General features: G+C 35.9%; 1 protein-coding gene across 4 annotated transcripts in view; it reads right to left on the bottom strand.

Annotated features, from left to right (window-relative positions):
• Window positions 1-19,710, bottom strand: part of LOC138322608 (methylcytosine dioxygenase TET2-like) — a 49,181-nt gene that overhangs the window by 6,142 nt on the left and 23,329 nt on the right. For 2 of the 4 annotated variants that reach the window (XM_069266580.1, XM_069266581.1), the window contains exons 3-9: window positions 8,668-10,378; window positions 6,941-7,031; window positions 6,721-6,814; window positions 4,466-4,674; window positions 2,391-2,535; window positions 978-1,067; window positions 498-635 (exon numbers count right to left, since the gene is read on the bottom strand). In XM_069266580.1, the coding sequence (XP_069122681.1) occupies window positions 498-635; window positions 978-1,067; window positions 2,391-2,535; window positions 4,466-4,674; window positions 6,721-6,814; window positions 6,941-7,031; window positions 8,668-10,378 (2,478 nt within the window). Of the gene's footprint in view, window positions 1-497; window positions 636-977; window positions 1,068-2,390; window positions 2,536-4,465; window positions 4,675-6,720; window positions 6,815-6,940; window positions 7,032-8,667; window positions 10,379-10,599; window positions 10,716-19,710 lie in introns of those variants that run through there. The other 2 variants (XM_069266582.1, XM_069266583.1) reach the window with 2 other exon arrangements.

Genomic DNA, 19,710 nt, shown 5'->3' with positions numbered 1-19,710 from the left:
CGTTAGTTCTTTCCCTTTACACACCTGCTGACATATATCGTTAGGTCTTTCCCTTTACACACCTGCTGACATTTATCTATAGTTCTTTCCTTTGACACACCTGCTGACATATATCATTAGTTCTTTCCCTTTACACACCTGCTGACATATTGTTAGTTCTTTCCCTTTACACACCTGCTGACATTTATCTATAGTTCTTTCCTTTGACACACCTGCTGACATTTATCTATAGTTCTTTCCTTTGACACACCTGCTGACCTTTATCTATAGTTCTTTCCTTTACACACCTGCTGACCTTTATCTATAGTTCTTTCCTTTGACACACCTGCTGACCTTTATCTATAGTTCTTTCATTTGACACACCTGCTGACATTTATCTATAGTTCTTTCCCTTGACACACCTGCTGACCTTTATCTATAGTTCTTTCCTTTGACACACCTGCTGACCTTTATCTATAGTTCTTTCCTTTGACCCACCTAATGTATTTATAACTCACCACTGTACTGCCATTGTTCATATTGTGTAGATCTTTATGGGCATGAGCACAGAAGTCTACACATGCAGTCACCCCAGAAAATGGCCGACCTTCTTCATTACCAAGACGACAGTCTGAAGCACCCTTCTCAAAAGCAACCTGTTGAGAAAAGTTTGACCTAGGTTTATACTTCAACAACACAAGGTTTATCTGCATGCCACACAACTCAGTACCATGGTACTCTCTCTGATACAGGTCACATAAAATTTGGTATGTGTAAGGATTTACTGGAGTACACAAAAAATCATTTAACATACAGAATCCTAAGGAACACACCACTTACCACATAGACGGGTGAAAATCACATATACGTATAGTGTAGCTTTGACTAAGGATTACCAATTACAAATTAAATCCTTTAAATCTCAAAGGAAGTAGTTAAACATTTGTTTTATAACAATGATAAGAGAACTTTTTAGCTTGCTGACATTCCTGTCTCACCTGGTTACTGTAAGCACTAGGGGCCACCTGTTTGTAGACCGGCCCTACAATGGTGGCCAGGTTCTGTAGCTTCTCCTCCAGCTCTGCCTCCTACAACACCATAACATACAGTACTACAACACCATGATAACATACATTACCATAACACCATAACATACAGTACTACAACACCATAACATACAGTACTACAACACCATGATAACATACATTACCATAACACCATAACATTCATTACCATAACAACATGATAACATTCATTACCATAACACCATGATAACATTCATTACCATAACACCATAACATTCATTACCATAACACCATGATAACATTCATTACCATAACACCATGATAACATTCATTACCATAACACCATGATAACATTCATTACCATAACACCATGATAACATTCATTACCATAACACCAACATTCAACATTCATTACCATAACACCATGATAACATTCATTACCATAACACCATGATAACATTCATTACCATAACACCATGATAACATTCATTACCATAACACCATGATAACATTCATTACCATAACACCATAACATTCATTACCATAACACCATGATAACATTCATTACCATAACATACAGTACTACAACACCATGATAACATTCATTACCATAACACCAACATTCATTACCATAACACCATGATAACATTCATTACCATAACACCATGATAACATTCATTACCATAACATACAGTACTACAACACCATGATAACATTCATTACCATAACACCAACATTCATTACCATAACACCATGATAACATTCATTACCATAACACCATGATAACATTCATTACCATAACAACATGATAAAATTCATTACCATAACACCATGATAACATTCATTACCATAACACCATGATAACATTCATTACCATAACAACATGATAAAATTCATTACCATAACACCATGATAAAATTCATTACCATAACACCATGATAAAATTCATTACCATAACACCATGATAACATTCATTACCATAACACCATGATAACATTCATTACCATAACACCATGATAAAATTCATTACCATAACACCATGATAACATTCATTACCATAACACCATGATAACATTCATTACCATAACACCATGATAACATTCATTACCATAACACCATGATAACATACATTACCATAACACCATGATCATATTTTTTCAAGTCATATGTAACTTGCAAGCTTAGCAAAATTATGTTAGTTAGCAAATATTAAGATACTCTTGACAGATCAACTTGGTCTAATAATGATTTATATACAATGTAAAGTGAAAATATTAAAGCAATATCCTCAGTTCCACATAAGATTTGATATATCTATATTATTTTATAATACTCTGTCAGAATAATCCTTTACATAACAGGTTATATAGAGCATGTCATAATTACCTGGGATGTGTCCTTGAGTTTGAATTTTCTTGCTTCTCGACTTCTTGCAAATTTACAGCCATTGAAGTACATGCTCCACGAACATCCAAATGAGAATGAGGCTCCTCTCCGCCGCAGGTTTATACCCTGACATGCACACGTCTTTCTGGAAGAGTGCACGATGAAATTAGCAAACACACAAGCATTAAGATAAACTAACATAGGGAAAGTAATTTTTAGAGCTACAAAGTCAAAGGTAAATTAGACTTACTTTTCTACGTGATACATTACCTAGTCTTTGTGGACCTTGGTAAATTAGACTTACTTTTCTACGTGACACATTACCTAGTCTTTGTGGACCTTGGTAAATTAGACTTACTTTTCTACGTGACACATTACCTAGTCATTGTGGACCTTGGTAAATTAGACTTACTATTCTACGTGACACATTACCTAGTCTTTGTGGACCTTGGTAAATTAGACTTACTTTTCTACGTGATACATTACCTAGTCTTTGTGGACCTTGGTAAATTAGACTTACTTTTCTACGTGACACATTACCTAGTCTTTGTGGACCTTGGTAAATCAGACTTACTTTTCTACGTGATACATTACCTAGTCTTTGTGGACCTTGGTAAATTAGACTTACTTTTCCACGTGATACATTACCTAGTCTTTGTGGACCTTGGTAAATTAGACTTACTTTTCCACGTGACACATTACCTAGTCTTTGTGGACCTTGGTAAATTAGACTTACTTTTCCACGTGACACATTACCTAGTCTTTGTGGACCTTGGTAAATTAGACTTACTTTTCTACGTGATACATTACCTAGTCTTTGTGGACCTTGGTAAATTAGACTTACTTTTCTACAGACACATTACCTAGTCTTTGTGGACCTTGGTAAATTAGACTTACTTTTCTACGTGACACATTACCTAGTCTTTGTGGACCTTCGTAAATTAGACTTACTTTTCCACGTGACACATTACCTAGTCTTTGTGGACCTTCGTAAATTAGACTTACTTTCCTACGTGATACATTACCTAGTCTTTGTGGACCTTCGTAAATTAGACTTACTTTTCCACGTGACACATTACCTAGTCTTTGTGGACCTTCGTAAATTAGACTTACTTTCCTACACGACACATTACCTAGTCTTTGTGGACCTTCGTAAATTAGACTTACTTTTCAACGTGACATATTACCTAGTCTTTGTGGACCTTCGTAAATTAGACTTACTTTCCTACATGACACATTACCTAGTCTTTGTGGACCTTGGTAAATTAGACTTACTTTTCTTTGTGACACATTACCTAGTCATTGTGGACCTTGATAAATTAGACTTACTTTTCTACACGACACATTATTTAGTCAATGTGGACCTTGGTAAATTAGACTTACTTTCCTACGTGACACATTACCTAGTCTTTGTGGACCTTGGTAAATTAGACTTACTTTTCTACATGACACATTACCTAGTCTTTGTGGACCTTGGTAAATTAGACTTACTTTTCTACACAACACATTACCTAGTCTTTGTGGACCTTGGTAAATTAGACTTACTTTTCTACACAACACATTACCTAGTCTTTGTGGACCTTGGTAAATTAGACTTACTTTTCTACACAACACATTACCTAGTCTTTGTGGACCTTGGTAAATTAGACTTACTTTCCTACATCACACATTACCTAGTCTTTGTGGACCTTGGTAAATTAGACTTACTTTTCTACATGACACATTACCTACTCTTTGTGGACCTTGGTAAATTAGACTTACTTTTCTACACAACACATTACCTAGTCTTTGTGGACCTTGGTAAATTAGACTTACTTTTCTACACAACACATTACCTAGTCTTTGTGTACCTTGGTAAATTAGACTTACTTTTCTACACAACACATTACCTAGTCTTTGTGGACCTTGGTAAATTACACTTACTTTTCTACACAACACATTACCTAGTCTTTGTGAACCTTAAGATAAAATAGCATAAGCAAGAGCAGGAAACAGTGCAATAGAAATCAGATTTGTGAAGTTATGAATGTCAATTAAGAATTTTAAGGTAACAATTAAACAGGTGGTAGACTTACCGGTCATTCGTGCCACATCGCCGCTCCGTTTCAAAGCCATATTTGGTAAGAGAGGATGTGAGGTAGTTATAAGTGTCGTCCGCCAACTGTGAGGGGATACCCTCCCAAGCAACAAGTACAATGACAATGAAGGCAGATTCACAGAAGTGGCCAAGTCTCTGTCGTACCACACATAAATATTTCTCTTCCTTGTTGGAGCGACGGATAATCTGATGAAAAAACAATTAAAATATTTGTCAGCTAATGTATGAAAAAATATCAGTGATTGATGACAAATAATTACAAAAAGTTGACAATAACATTAATGAAACATTCCAAATTGAAATAACTACCCATTTAGCTATACGACAGACCTGAATTACTTACCCATTTAGCTGTAGGACAGCCCTGAGTACTAAAACGTTCCTGATGGAAGTACCTATCCCATTTAGCTATACGACAGCCCTGAGTATTAAAATGTTCCCAATGGAAGTACCTACCCATTTAACTATAGGACAGCCCTGAGTACTGAAAAATTCCCAATGGAGGTACCTACCCATTTAGCTATAGGACAGCCCTGAGTACTAAAACGTTCCCAATGGAGGTACCTACCCATTTAGCTATAGGACAGCCCTGAGTATCAAAACGTTCCTGATGGAGGTACCTACCCATTTAGCTATAGGACAGCCCTGAGTACTAAAATGTTCCCAATGGAGGTACCTACCCATTTAGCTATAGGACAGCCCTGAGTATCAAAACGTTCCTGATGGAGGTACCTACCCATTTAGCTATAGGACAGCCCCAAGTACTAAAACGTTCCCAATGGAAGTACCTACCCATTTAGCTATACGACAGCCCTGGGTACTAAAACGTTCCCAATGGAAGTACCTACCCATTTAGCTATACGACAGCCCTGAGTACTAAAACATTCCCAATGGCGGTACCTACCCAATTAGCTATAGGACAGCCATGAGTATCAAAACGTTCCTGATGGAAGTACCTACCCATTTAGCTATAGGACAGCCCTGAGTACTAAAACGTTCCTGATGGAAGTACCTACCCATTTAGCTATAGGACAGCCCTGAGTACTAAAACGTTCCTGATGGAAGTACCTACCCATTTAGCTATACGACAGCCCTGAGTATCAAAACGTTCCCGATGGAGTTACCTACCCATTTAGCTATACGACAGCCCTGAGTTTTAAAACGTTCCCAATGGAGGTACCTTCCAATTTAGCTATACTACAGCCCTGAGTATTAAAACGTTTCCAATGGAGGTACCTACCCATTTAGCTATACGACAGCCCTGAGTACTAAAACATTCCCAATGGAAGTACCTACCCATTTAGCTATACGACAGCCCTGAGTATGAAAAACGTTCCCAATGGAAGTACCTACCCATTTAGCTATACGACAGCCCTGAGTACTAAAACGTTCCTGATGGAGGTACCTACCCATTTAGCTATAGGACAGCCCCAAGTACTAAAACGTTCCCAATGGAAGTACCTACCCATTTAGCTATACGACAGCCCTGGGTACTAAAACGTTCCCAATGGAAGTACCTACCCATTTAGCTATACGACAGCCCTGAGTACTAAAACATTCCCAATGGCGGTACCTACCCATTTAGCTATAGGACAGCCATGAGTATCAAAACGTTCCTGATGGAGGTACCTACCCATTTAGCTATAGGACAGCCCTGAGTATCAAAACGTTCCTGATGAAAGTACCTACCCATTTAGCTATAGGACAGCCCTGAGTATTAAAATGTTCCCAATGGAGGTACCTACCCATTTAGCTATACGACAGCCCTGAGTACTAAAACGTTCCCAATGGAAGTACCTACCCATTTAGCTATACGACAGCCCTGAGTATCAAAACGTTCCCAATGGAGGTACCTACCCATTTAGCTATACGACAGCCCTGAGTACGAAAACGTTCCCAATGGAGGTACCTACCCGTTTAGCTATACGACAGCCCTGAGTACTAAAACGTTCCCAATGGAAGTACCTACCCATTTAGCTATAGGACAGCCCTGAGTACTTAAACGTTTCCAATGGAGGTACCTACCCATTTAGCTATACGACAGCCCTGAGTACTAAAACGTTCCCAATGGAGGTACCTACAGCCCTGAGTACTAAAACGTTCCCAATGGAGGTACCTACCCATTTAGCTATATGACAGCCCTGAGTATTAAAACGTTCCCAATGGAGGTACCTACCCATTTAGCTATAGGACAACCCTGAGTACTAAAACATTCCTGATGGAAGTACCTACCCATTTAGCTATAGGACAGCCCTGAGTACTTTTGCCTTCACGGCCAGTGTAGCGTATCTTTTCCATTCTTATGGCTTTACCGCTCACTCCGGTTCTGAAAAGTAAATAATGACTAATATAGTTAAATTCTTGTACTCATTTCAGATTGTTAGAAATTATTTCAAACTTGTGACACACATTCTTTGATGTTTTTCTGTGATGACTGACAAGTGACACTAACCTTTTCTCCATCATCTCCCTCACGGCTTGTATACTACGGCCACATCCAAGCTGTGTATAGTAGGGGCCTTCTTCATCCTCATTGGCTACATCTGTAACACAACATAAAACTCTGAAACATGGTGTACAGGTCATCCATCCTGTAGCCCTGTATAATACTACTTACAGCCTGTAGCCCTGTATAATACTACTTACAGTCAAAGTTTTGTCTGTAATTCCACACTTATATATCATGCATTGTAACAAATAAAAATGTATTATTAACACAACACTTTCGGCTCTATTATCCATTATTATGACATTTCTCAATTTATGATATTCATGCTGTTTTCAAGTATATGAATAACTGCAATTCCTAGACAGGATACTCTTTAATTGAAGCTATACTCTGGTACAGAGGTAGTTTAGTTCCTCAACATCAGCCATTACTCTACATATCTATATCATAAATATTACAGACTAGGAACTCTATACCTCCCATCTCTGTATTCCGTCTTTGCTTCTTACAGAGTTAGCTCCCTTACAGGTAGGTAACGACTGTTACGTTATTATTTTATGAGCACAATTTACATTGTGTTCTCCAAAACGATGACAGCAAAACGATGTTAACCTCACAAGCACATGAGGTCACAATCATTACCTACCCACAGGGGAAGATAACTCTGTAATATACAAATACGGAATACCTGATATACTTACCTGTATACCACCCATCTCTGTATACAAAGGGTTAACGTACTTTCACAAATAATATAACCTCGTTTACGAGTATTAATGTATAATGTATACAGAATACCTGAGATATACTTACAGTCAGGGCCCTTACAACCTCGTTTACGGGTATTAATGTATACAGAATACCTGAGATATACTTACAGTCAGGGCCCTTACAACCTCGTTTACGGGTATTAATGTATACAGAATACCTGAGATATACTTACAGTCAGGGCCCTTACAACCTCGTTTACGGGTATTAATGTATACAGAATACCTGAGATATACTTACAGTCAGGGCCCTTACAGCCTCGTTTACGGGTATTAATGTATACAGAATACCTGAGATATACTTACAGTCAGGGCCCTTACAGCCTCGTTTACGGGTATTAATGTATACAGAATACCTGAGATATACTTACAGTCAGGGCCCTTACAGCCTCGTTTACGGGTATTAATGTATACAGAATAGCTGAGATATACTTACAGTCAGGGCCCTTACAACCTCGTTTACGGGTATTAATGTATACAGAATACCTGAGATATACTTACAGTCAGGGCCCTTACAGCCTCGTTTACGGGTATTAATGTATACAGAATACCTGAGATATACTTACAGTCAGGGCCCTTACAGCCTCGTTTACGGGTATTAATGTATACAGAATACCTGAGATATACTTACAGTCAGGGCCCTTACAGCCTCGTTTACGGGTATTAATGTATACAGAATACCTGAGATATACTTACAGTCAGGGCCCTTACAACCTCGTTTACGGGTATTAATGTATACAGAATACCTGAGATATACTTACAGTCAGGGCCCTTACAGCCTCGTTTACGGGTATTAATGTATACAGAATACCTGAGATATACTTACAGTCAGGGCCCTTACAGCCTCGTTTACGGGTATTAATGTATACAGAATACCTGAGATATACTTACAGTCAGGGCCCTTACAGCCTCGTTTACGGGTATTAATGTATAATGTATACAGAATACCTGAGATATACTTACAGTCAGGGCCCTTACAGCCACATTTAGGAATGGCAATCTTTATGTTGTTCTTCAGTCTCTCCTTCAAGTCGTCCTCCTCCTCCTGTTTTCCTAGCACGGTGTCCTTTAGTTTCTGTACTTGGTCCGCTGCCCAGGACAAGTGATCCATCTTCACACCGTTTAACGGTGGCAGCATGCCCGCCTCCTCCCCACTAATCCGTACATCGGACACGCCATTCATACGACTACTGTTGACACAGTTTTCTTTCTCCGCTTCCCGTGCCATCATATCCAGACCTTTACTGTCCTTGTAATCCTCCTTCTTACACACATTGTAATCGAGGCTATCAGAGGTTGTATGAGCAAGTAACTTCTGATCTGTTGTAGAATATATCTGGCTGGAACAATCATCTTTGATATCAGATACTACTGGTTTTCCATTTACACTTTGATGATGTGAGTGATTTAGTAGTTGAAATGTTTGTTTGCCTTGCTGAGAAGCAACGCTATCCTGAGAAACAGAGGAGACGCTGTTCACACCACTACTCGTCACAGTACAGTTGGGGGACAGACGAGACATGGGCACAGGCTGGTGAAACCGACCACTACTGTCTTGACCGTCGAAGGACGAGGACATCTCCGGAGACAGTGTCCGTAACTTACTGCTACACAAAGGAGAATACCTCATCCCTAACTTGTCACAGTTGTTACAACACGGGGTAATTCTACCATCTTCTGCAGCTTTGTACCTCTCCTCATTTTTCATTGATTCAATGAATTTCATGTGATCAAACCTTTCAGGTACTGTTGAACAATTTTCTCCCAAATGACTATTTTGAGAACCACTGCTTTGAGGACGTGAAGTTGTGTCGATGTGTGATGGTTTACTCGGATCATCCATTTCAGGACTGAGACCCTCGGTATTGCGAGGCTGTTCACCGACTCCTAATTCTGCCCCAAGGCAGTGATCAATGGACGGTAACTGTGGAGGCGATAACTTGTCTTTACTCGTGGCCTTCATTTTCTTTTTTTTTGGGACTAGGCCAACATTTTCACCATCAACTAACTTCTTTTTCCTTTTTTTTGGTTTTGGTTCACTATGGTTATTTTCAGATTTTATCAGACTGTTTCCCACTTCATTTTTCATAAAATTCCCTTCATAACCTTTCATCATAAATGGATCCATATAGGACGACGATTGGTGAAATTGACCCCCATATCCCATTCCACGATTAACTTGGATATTATGGTTACCAGAATCTACCGAATTCAATTGTGGTTTCTGGTAAAGTTCTTCCATTGATTTATTTGTTGAATTTTGCTTCATGTTAAATGAAAAGTCCATTGAATTTTTGAAAGACAATTGTCCTGGGAAAGGAGGCATTTTTTTATCTAAACCATTTGGGGTTATGGCCCGTTTCTGGTCCAACATTGTTGACCTTGACCCCATTTCGGCCTTGTCTGAAAACATGTTGCCTTGGAAACCAGATCCTGTATGAGGAAGATGACCGTTGAGTTGTTGCTGTCCATGAAAATTCATATAACCTTGAGCACTATTTGGTGACATTTTAGTTCTTTCAAATGGATATGATGAAAATTCCTGAAAATGTGAAGCTGCCATTTTGGGTTTAGTTGGATCTGTGCCATTTGGTCTGTGACCCTTGAACCCTGTAAATTTGTCGAGTCCCTGGCTGTACGTGGTCGGGTAGCTCTTCCTTGGATATGTAGACTTCTGAAAATATACAAAACGAAATATTATTATACAATAGGTTATAGAATGGACACCAATGCTCAAGCCAAACAAGTTATACACATTACACACTAAGTCTTTATTACTGACACATTATTTTGATCAGTAGGTACATATATAATGAAACCATATCATAGAATAAATTATATCATTGGTTTGTCTCCTAACATATTTTAGTGAATATGTTACAAATTCGTATGTACAAGCTCAAGGTAGCCATTTAAAAGTGCCTTCATGTAGACATCATGGAAATTCAGACAATGACATACAGTTTCCTGCTTCCTAATGCACTTGTGTCACGTTAATACATGTGAATAGGAAGTTTTCGGAGCAGAGGATCCTGGTTAATAACAAACCATTGTACCGCGACACACAAGACATGACTCATCAAATGTAAATTTTGTTGTCATGCATGAACGATGGAGTATACTAAATGTCGTTTATTCTACATATGAAGCTCAACACAAAAAACAGCCCAACACATAAGCAGTTAAAAGAGAAAGCACAGCATCTTGCTTTTTTATCTTTGAATTCTACATGACAAGGTAACCCCAGACTCACAACCATTCAATTTCCCTCCCAATATGGACCGACAGTACATAGTGACATATTTACTACCATGCAGTACTGCATTTTCACAAGTTGAACAATTTTTGCTACGAAAAACAAATGAAAATAATTATATTACATCAGACCTGATATAAATTCTTTCAAAGCAAAATTTACACAATTTACTTTTTAAATCTATTTTTGTTTCAGTCTATTTTAATTTTAATATCAAATGAAATTTTAAGAAATAATTATCTAACACAAAAATTAATACATAAATTAATGTTCTGCTTTCCGCTTTATATTTTTTCCCTTTTCAGGTCCCTGCATGGATAAAATGTAAATGCCACATTGCCATTTAGCTATATCTTTTCTGTCGCTGATAGATTATAATCATGCCTCAATCATTTTGTCACTTTTAGTACATCACATTACAGATACAATCTAAGTGTATCAACAATAGTGTGTCTTCTATCAATGACAACTGGAAAGTTGAACATTATAAAATTAGATTTTAATTTTGTGTTACAATGCTATAAACCTACTGTACCTGTTGCAATTGGTATGGCTTGTAGAGTGACAACATATTCTCTCCACATGGATTATACTGACAATATCCTCAAATGGATCATTGGAAAGGTCAATGTAACTATAGATCTGTTACAAGTCACTCACTTCACATAGAGAAAAATCAGGACATTAACAGAGCACCTGTTACCAAATCCTGAGTATGATTTAGGAACTGTGGTATATATAGCCATGAGTGTAGAGTATATATATCCATCTTGAGTGGTTCTTCTGTAGCATATATATCCCCCAGACACTACCCCCAGGGATACAGACAGGTAAACACTTCCCCAGGGTAGACGGTGTCAGACTCAAGTGGTAATTGGGTCTACCAGACTGTGACCCAATACCATTTACCTGTGATACAGGTGTGAAATTGATTATCACCTACTTAAAACCAACATATTGCTGATTAATTACCAATTAGTTTTGGAGATTCATTTAACGGGCATCATTTATTAATGTTATTTTAATTGCCTTTATCGTTAATCCAGTAATTACAGCTACTACAAATCTTTAGAGACAATAAAATTTGACATTCAATGTAAGAAATGTCCTTACACTATATACATAAGATACACAATAACATTCTATAGTAAGTTTAGATACACAATAACATTCTATAGTAAGTTTAAGTACACAATACTATTCTATAGTAAGTTTACATACACAATACTATTCTATAGTAAGTTTAGATACACAATACTATTCTATAGTAAGTTTAGATACACAATAACACCATATAGTAAGTTTAGATACACAATAACATTCTATAGTAAGTTTAAGTACACAATACTATTCTATAGTAAGTTTAGATACACAATACTATTCTATAGTAAGTTTAGATACACAATACTATTCTATAGTAAGTTTAGATACACAATAACATTCTATAGTAAGTTTAGATACACAATAACATTCTATAGTAAGTTTAGATACACAATAACATTCTATAGTAAGTTTAAGTACACAATACTATTCTATAGTAAGTTTAGATACACAATACTATTCTATAGTAAGTTTAGATACACAATAACTATAGTAAGTTTAGATACACAATAACATCTATAGTAAGTTTAGATACACAATACTATTCTATAGTAAGTTTAGATACACAATAACATCCTATAGTAAGTTTAGATACACAATAACATTCTATAGTAAGTTTAGATACACAATAACATTCTATAGTAAGTTTAGATACACAATAACATCCTATAGTAAGTTTAGATACACAATAACATTCTATAGTAAGTTTAAGTACACAATACTATTCTATAGTAAGTTTAGATACACAATACTATTCTATAGTAAGTTTAGATACACAATAACATCCTATAGTAAGTTTAGATACACAATAACACCATATAGTAAGTTTAGATACACAATAACATTCTATAGTAAGTTTAGTACACAATACTATTCTATAGTAAGTTTAGATACAATACATTTATAGTAATACACATCTATTCTATAGTAAGTTTAGATACACAATACTATCCTATAGTAAGTTTAGATACACAATAACACCATATAGTAAGTTTAGATACACAATAACACCTATAGTAAGTTTAGATACACAATAACATTCTATAGTAAGTTTAAGTACACAATACTATTCTATAGTAAGTTTAATACACAATACTATTCTATAGTAAGTTTAGATACACAATACTATTCTATAGTAAGTTTAGATACACAATAACACCATATAGTAAGTTTAGATACACAATAACATTCTATAGTAAGTTTAGATACACAATAACATTCTATAGTAAGTTTAGATACACAATAACATTCTATAGTAAGTTTAGATACACAATACTATTCTATAGTAAGTTTAGATACACAACATTCTATAGTAAGTTTAGACACATAAATTCTATAGTAAGTTTAGATACACAATAACATTCTATAGTAAGTTTAGATACACAATAACATTCTATAGTAAGTTTAGATACACAATAACATTCTATAGTAAGTTTAGATACACAATAACATTCTATAGTAAGTTTAGATACACAATACTATTCTATAGTAAGTTTAGATACACAATACTATTCTATAGTAAGTTTAGATACACAATACTATTCTATAGTAAGTTTAGATACACAATACTATTCTATAGTAAGTTTAGATACACAATAACATCCTATAGTAAGTTTAGATACACAATAACACCATATAGTAAGTTTAAGTACACAATACTATTCTATAGTAAGTTTAAGTACACAATAACATTCTATAGTAAGTTTAGATACACAATAACATCCTATAGTAAGTTTAAGTACACAATACTATTCTATAGTAAGTTTAGATACACAATAACACCATATAGTAAGTTAAGTACACAATACTATTCTATAGTAAGTTTAAGTACACAATACTATTCTATAGTATGTAAGTTTAGATACACAATACTATTCTATAGTAAGTTTAGATACACAATACTATTCTATAGTAAGTTTAGATACACAATAACATTCTATAGTAAGTTTAGATACACAATAACATTCTATAGTAAGTTTAGTACACAATACTATAGTAGTTTAGATACACAATAACACCATATAGTAAGTTTAGATACACAATAACATTCTATAGTAAGTTTAGATACACAATAACTATTCTATAGTAAGTTTAGATACACAATACTATTCTATAGTAAGTTTAGATACACAATACTATTCTATAGTAAGTTTAGATACACAATAACTATTCTATAGTAAGTTTAGATACACAATAACACCATATAGTAAGTTTAGATACACAATAACACCATATAGTAAGTTTAGATACACAATAACACCATTCTATAGTAAGTTTAGATACACAATAACATTCTATAGTAAGTTTAAGTACACAATACTATTCTATAGTAAGTTTAGATACACAATACTATTCTATAGTAAGTTTAGATACACAATAACATCATATAGTAAGTTTAGATACACAATAACATTCTATAGTAAGTTTAGATACACAATAACATTCTATAGTAAGTTTAGATACACAATAACATTCTATAGTAATATAGTTTAGATACACAATAACATCTATAGTAAGTTTAGATACACAATAACATTCTATAGTAAGTTTAAGTACACAATACTATTCTATAGTAAGTTTAGATACACAATACTATTCTATAGTAAGTTTAGATACACAATACTATTCTATAGTAAGTTTAGATACACAATACTATTCTATAGTAAGTTTAGATACACAATAACATCCTATAGTAAGTTTAGATACACAATAACACCATATAGTAAGTTTAAGTACACAATACTATTCTATAGTAAGTTTAGATACACAATAACATTCTATAGTAAGTTTAGATACACAATAACATCCTATAGTAAGTTTAGATACACAATAACATTCTATAGTAAGTTTAGATACACAATACCATTCTATAGTAAGTGAGTAATTAATTTCTTTTAATTGTTTACTGCCTACATGACTCTATCTGTTTATATGCTGTTCATACAGTAGTAAACAAAATGTATGGCAGCTAGCTATAGGGCCACCTATATAGTGACCCACTTTTGAAATGAGACATTCTATTTTTGTCTGCAGTCTGTCATGTCTAGCCACTGGTGAGTCAACTGAACACAGTATCTGTAAGCCTCAATATCTTTTGGGTTTATGAAGTCATAGACAGATATGGAAGGACATTCTTCATAGGCTCATTTTTATTCCATAACTGACCCGTCCAACCATGTCCTGTATATGGCCATGTCAGAAATATCATAATTAAGACACAGGTGTTACAACACTATCATCACATAACTGACCCGTCCAGCCATGTCATACGGCCAAGTCATAAATATCATAAGACACAGGTGTAACAACACTATCATCACATTACTGACCCGTCCAGCCATGTCATACGGCCATGTCATAAATATCATAAGACACAGGTGTAACAACACTATCATCACATTACTGACCCGTCCAGCCATGTCATACGGCCATGTCATAAATATCATAAGACACAGGTGTAACAACACTATCATCACATAAGTGACCCGTCCAGCCATGTCATACGGCCATGTCATAAATATCATAAGACACAGGTGTAACAACACTATCATCACATTACTGACCCGTCCAGCCATGTCATACGGCCATGTCATAAATATCATAAGACACAGGTGTAACAACACTATCATCACATTACTGACCCGTCCAGCCATGTCATACGGCCATGTCATAAATATCATAAGACACAGGTGTAACAACACTATCATCACATTACTGACCCGTCCAGCTATGTCATATGGCCATGTCATAAATATCATAATTAAGACATAGGTGTAAAAACGCTATCATCACATAACTGACGGGTCCAGCCATGTCATATGGCCATGTCATAAATATCATAAGACACAGGTGTAACAACACTATCATCACATAACTGACCCGTCCAGCCATGTCATACGGCCATGTCATAAATATCATAAGACACAGGTGTAATAACACTATCATCACATAAGTGACCCGTCCAGCCATGTCATATTGCCATGTCATAAATATCATAAGACACATGTATAATAACACTATTATGACGTAAAGCGTAGTTTTGATGTCATAATCTATATATGATGTCACATGATCGTTTCAGTACACGGAAACGTCACGTCCAAGCCGGATTCCTACAATTTTATATAGAGACGAAATTTATAGTTTTGCTTGTATTTCTATTAAAAAAAGTTTTGTGATAAAAAGAATCTTACACTTGTGACTGTGTGATATGAAATTTATCAAACTCATCAAATAATTTAATATATTCGATATTAATATATAATATCAAATTATTGAACTTGTTTGATAAATTTCATATCACATAGCCACTCATGTAAGATCCTCTATTGATGAAGTCACTATAGATACATTCCAGCCTAATTTCGCCTCTCTTATAGATAAAGAAATTGAAAGCTTTGTCTACATTGGATTTAATTATAGTATTACTAAAACCTTACACTTGTGACGGTGTAACATGCAATTTATAAATTTGTCAATCAAATTATTGACTTTGATACTCATGTGTTGTCATTATCAGTTTAGTAGGCTATATATACCTCATTAACACTGATCTATTGGGCCTCCATTACCTCTCATTAGCACATAAACATCAAAGATATATTGTGCACAATTTCCATTTTCCAAGCTCAACAAATAGAAATTCCAAGTTCATCAGTATCATTAGTTAACACATCCTTTCCAGGCTTCCTTCCTGTATTGGTGTCTCACAAGACAGACACTTATGAATGTAATTTACCCGGCTAGACTGCATGCTGACACACTTCTGATTCAGAAAGCTATCAAATATACATTCAACTTCCAGGTAAATTATAGACAGACATAACTTAAGTATGTCACAAACATGTGCCGCTCAGTTCAAATTTCTATCGTTATAGAATAAATTCCAGAATATATACAAAGACTACCATAACATGTCATCTAAGGACTACAGGAATTTAGCCGCAGTATTGAAATACATTTCCTATCACCTGACTTACATAACAGACAATGGATGCTAACAACGGTTTATAGTAAACCAATCTGACCACATCCTTATACTCTATCATTTCTAAAATCTTAACATTTTAAATTAAAAGCCAGAAATTTGGTTGTGAGAGAAACAGACTGTGAATGTTCTTTGTTATCTTGTGTGAGGCCTATAACACAGAAAGCTGGTAACTTGAGGCAGGCTGACACTCGGTCTACACATCCATCAATATACTTCTACTCTCATTTCATATTCTTTGTCAAGCCATGGAAAACAATATCTCTTAGCTCTTCATGCAATATGAAACAGGTTCCTCAGCAAAAAGGCTGTCATTTTTTTGCAAATTTAATTTTCTCTTTAACAGTCTTGATGCTGCTTAAGAGTATACTTTAAAACTTGTTTTCCATAATCAAATGCATATTAAATCATTTCTTTAGAAATGTTTATCTGCATTAAACAGTAGGAGGCAGACAGGGCCCAGACCAGACTGGCAGTTACCAGACATGGATAAGTTCTAGTGTGTGCTTTCAATAAGACATACTATCAAGTCTACCTAGGTTTTTAGTAAAAAAAACTTCTTTTCCTGAAATCATTTTGATCAGTCCTAAGTGATTGTTTGATAAATCCTTTATAATCTAACATGTCACAGCAAGTACATGGACTTCATCATTTTATCTACAACACTCAGGGGAGCCTCTGTATTCACTGTATAAACTAAGAAACCTATCTGTATAATTGGGGAGGTTATAAAATCAAGAGGAGTAAAATTTGCCTTCATAGAGTTTGATTCCTGATGAAATAATCAATGTACAATTTAATGCAGCGTAATGACTAATGGCATTGTGAGAAAAGATCAATTTTCCCATCCTCAAGGCAAAGCAGACAAAGCATAGCTGCAGAAGTAGTGAGGACCTACTTTTTACATACTGTAGCTTGGAGCACCCAAACCTGGATAGTCTGTAATAGCTGGATAGACAAGGGAGATAACTGGATAGACAAGGGACTTAGCTGGATCAGGATAGACAAGAGACTTGACTGGATACACAAGGGAGATAGCTGGATAGACAAGGGAGATAACTGGATAGACACGGGAGATCACTGGATGGACAAGGGAGATAAATGGATACACAAGGGAGATAGCTGGATAGACAAGGGAGATAAATGGATAGACAAGGGACTTAGCTGGATCAGGATAAACAAGGCAGTTAACTGGATACACAAGGGAGATAACTGGATAGACAAGGGAGATAACTGGATAGACAAGGGAGATAACTGGATAGACACGGGAGATCACTGGATAGACAAGGGAGATAAATGGATACACAAGGGAGATAGCTGGATAGACAAGGGAGATAACTGGATAGACAAGGGACTTAGCTGGATCAGGATAGACAAGGGAGTTAACTGGATACACAAGGGAGATAGCTGGATACACAAGGGAGACAACTGGATAGACAAGGGAGTTAACTGGATAGACACAGGAGATCACTGGATAGACAAGTGGGATAAATGGATAGACAAAGGAGTAAGCTGGATCAGGATAGACAAGGGACTTAGCTGGAATCAGAATAGACAAGGGAGTGAACTGGATAGACAAGGGAGGTAACTGGATAGACAAGGGAGATAACTGAATAGACAAGGGACTTAGCTGGATCAGGATAGACAAGGGAGTAAACTGGATAGACACGGGAGATCACTGGATAGACAAGGGTGATAACTGGATAGACAAGGGACTTAGCTGGATCAGGATAGACAAGGGAGATCACTGGATAGACAAGGGAGATAACTGGATACACAAGGGACTCAGCTGGATATACAAAGGAATTAGCTGGATAGGCAATGGACTTAGCTGGATCAGGATAGTCAAGGGATCACTGGATAGAAAAGGGAAATAACTGCATATACAAGGGAGTGAACTGGATAGACAAGGGAGTTAGCTGGATAGACAATGGACATAGCTGGATCAGGGTAGACAAGAAAGTTATATAGATCAACAAGGGACTTAACTGGTTAGACTATAGAAACTAAGATGGACTGACTAGGAAGTTAACTGAATAGGCATGGGAGTTAACTTGATAATTTACCGACACTTGTATCATAATCTACATATATATAATGATTGAGGTTACACAGAAGGATTATTGATCTTGGTTTAGCCACACATTATATTGATCATCTCTGTCCTTACTGATTCATTATTTAGTAACTACACACGTGTATACATCTGTCTCCTACACAACTTCCTTTAGTCCTCTAACAACCAATTCTCTTTCTATACATTAGATTTCATCTGTCTCCCAGACAACTTCCTTTAGTCCTCTAACAACCAATTCTCTTTCTATACATTAGATTTCATCTGTCTCCTAGACATCTTCCTTTAGTCCTCTAACAACCAATTCTCATCTATACATTAGATTTCATCTGTCTCCTACACATCTTTCTTTAGTCCTCTAACGATCAATTCTCCTTCTATACATTAGATTTCATCTGTCTCCTACACATCTTTCTTTAGTCCTCTAACGATCAATTCTCCTTCTATACATTAGATTTCATCTGCCTCCAACACAACTTCCTTTAGTCCTCTAACAACCAATTCTCCTTCTATACATTAGATTTCATCTGCCTCCAACACAACTTCCTTTAGTCCTCTAACAACCAATTCTCCTTCTATACATTAGAT

Source organism: Argopecten irradians, chromosome 5 (assembly GCF_041381155.1).
Source record: "Argopecten irradians isolate NY chromosome 5, Ai_NY, whole genome shotgun sequence".
Lineage (NCBI taxonomy): Eukaryota > Metazoa > Mollusca > Bivalvia > Pectinida > Pectinidae > Argopecten > Argopecten irradians.
The sequence above is the reverse complement of the archived record's forward strand: the minus strand, read 5'-3'. Positions and strand labels throughout refer to the sequence as shown.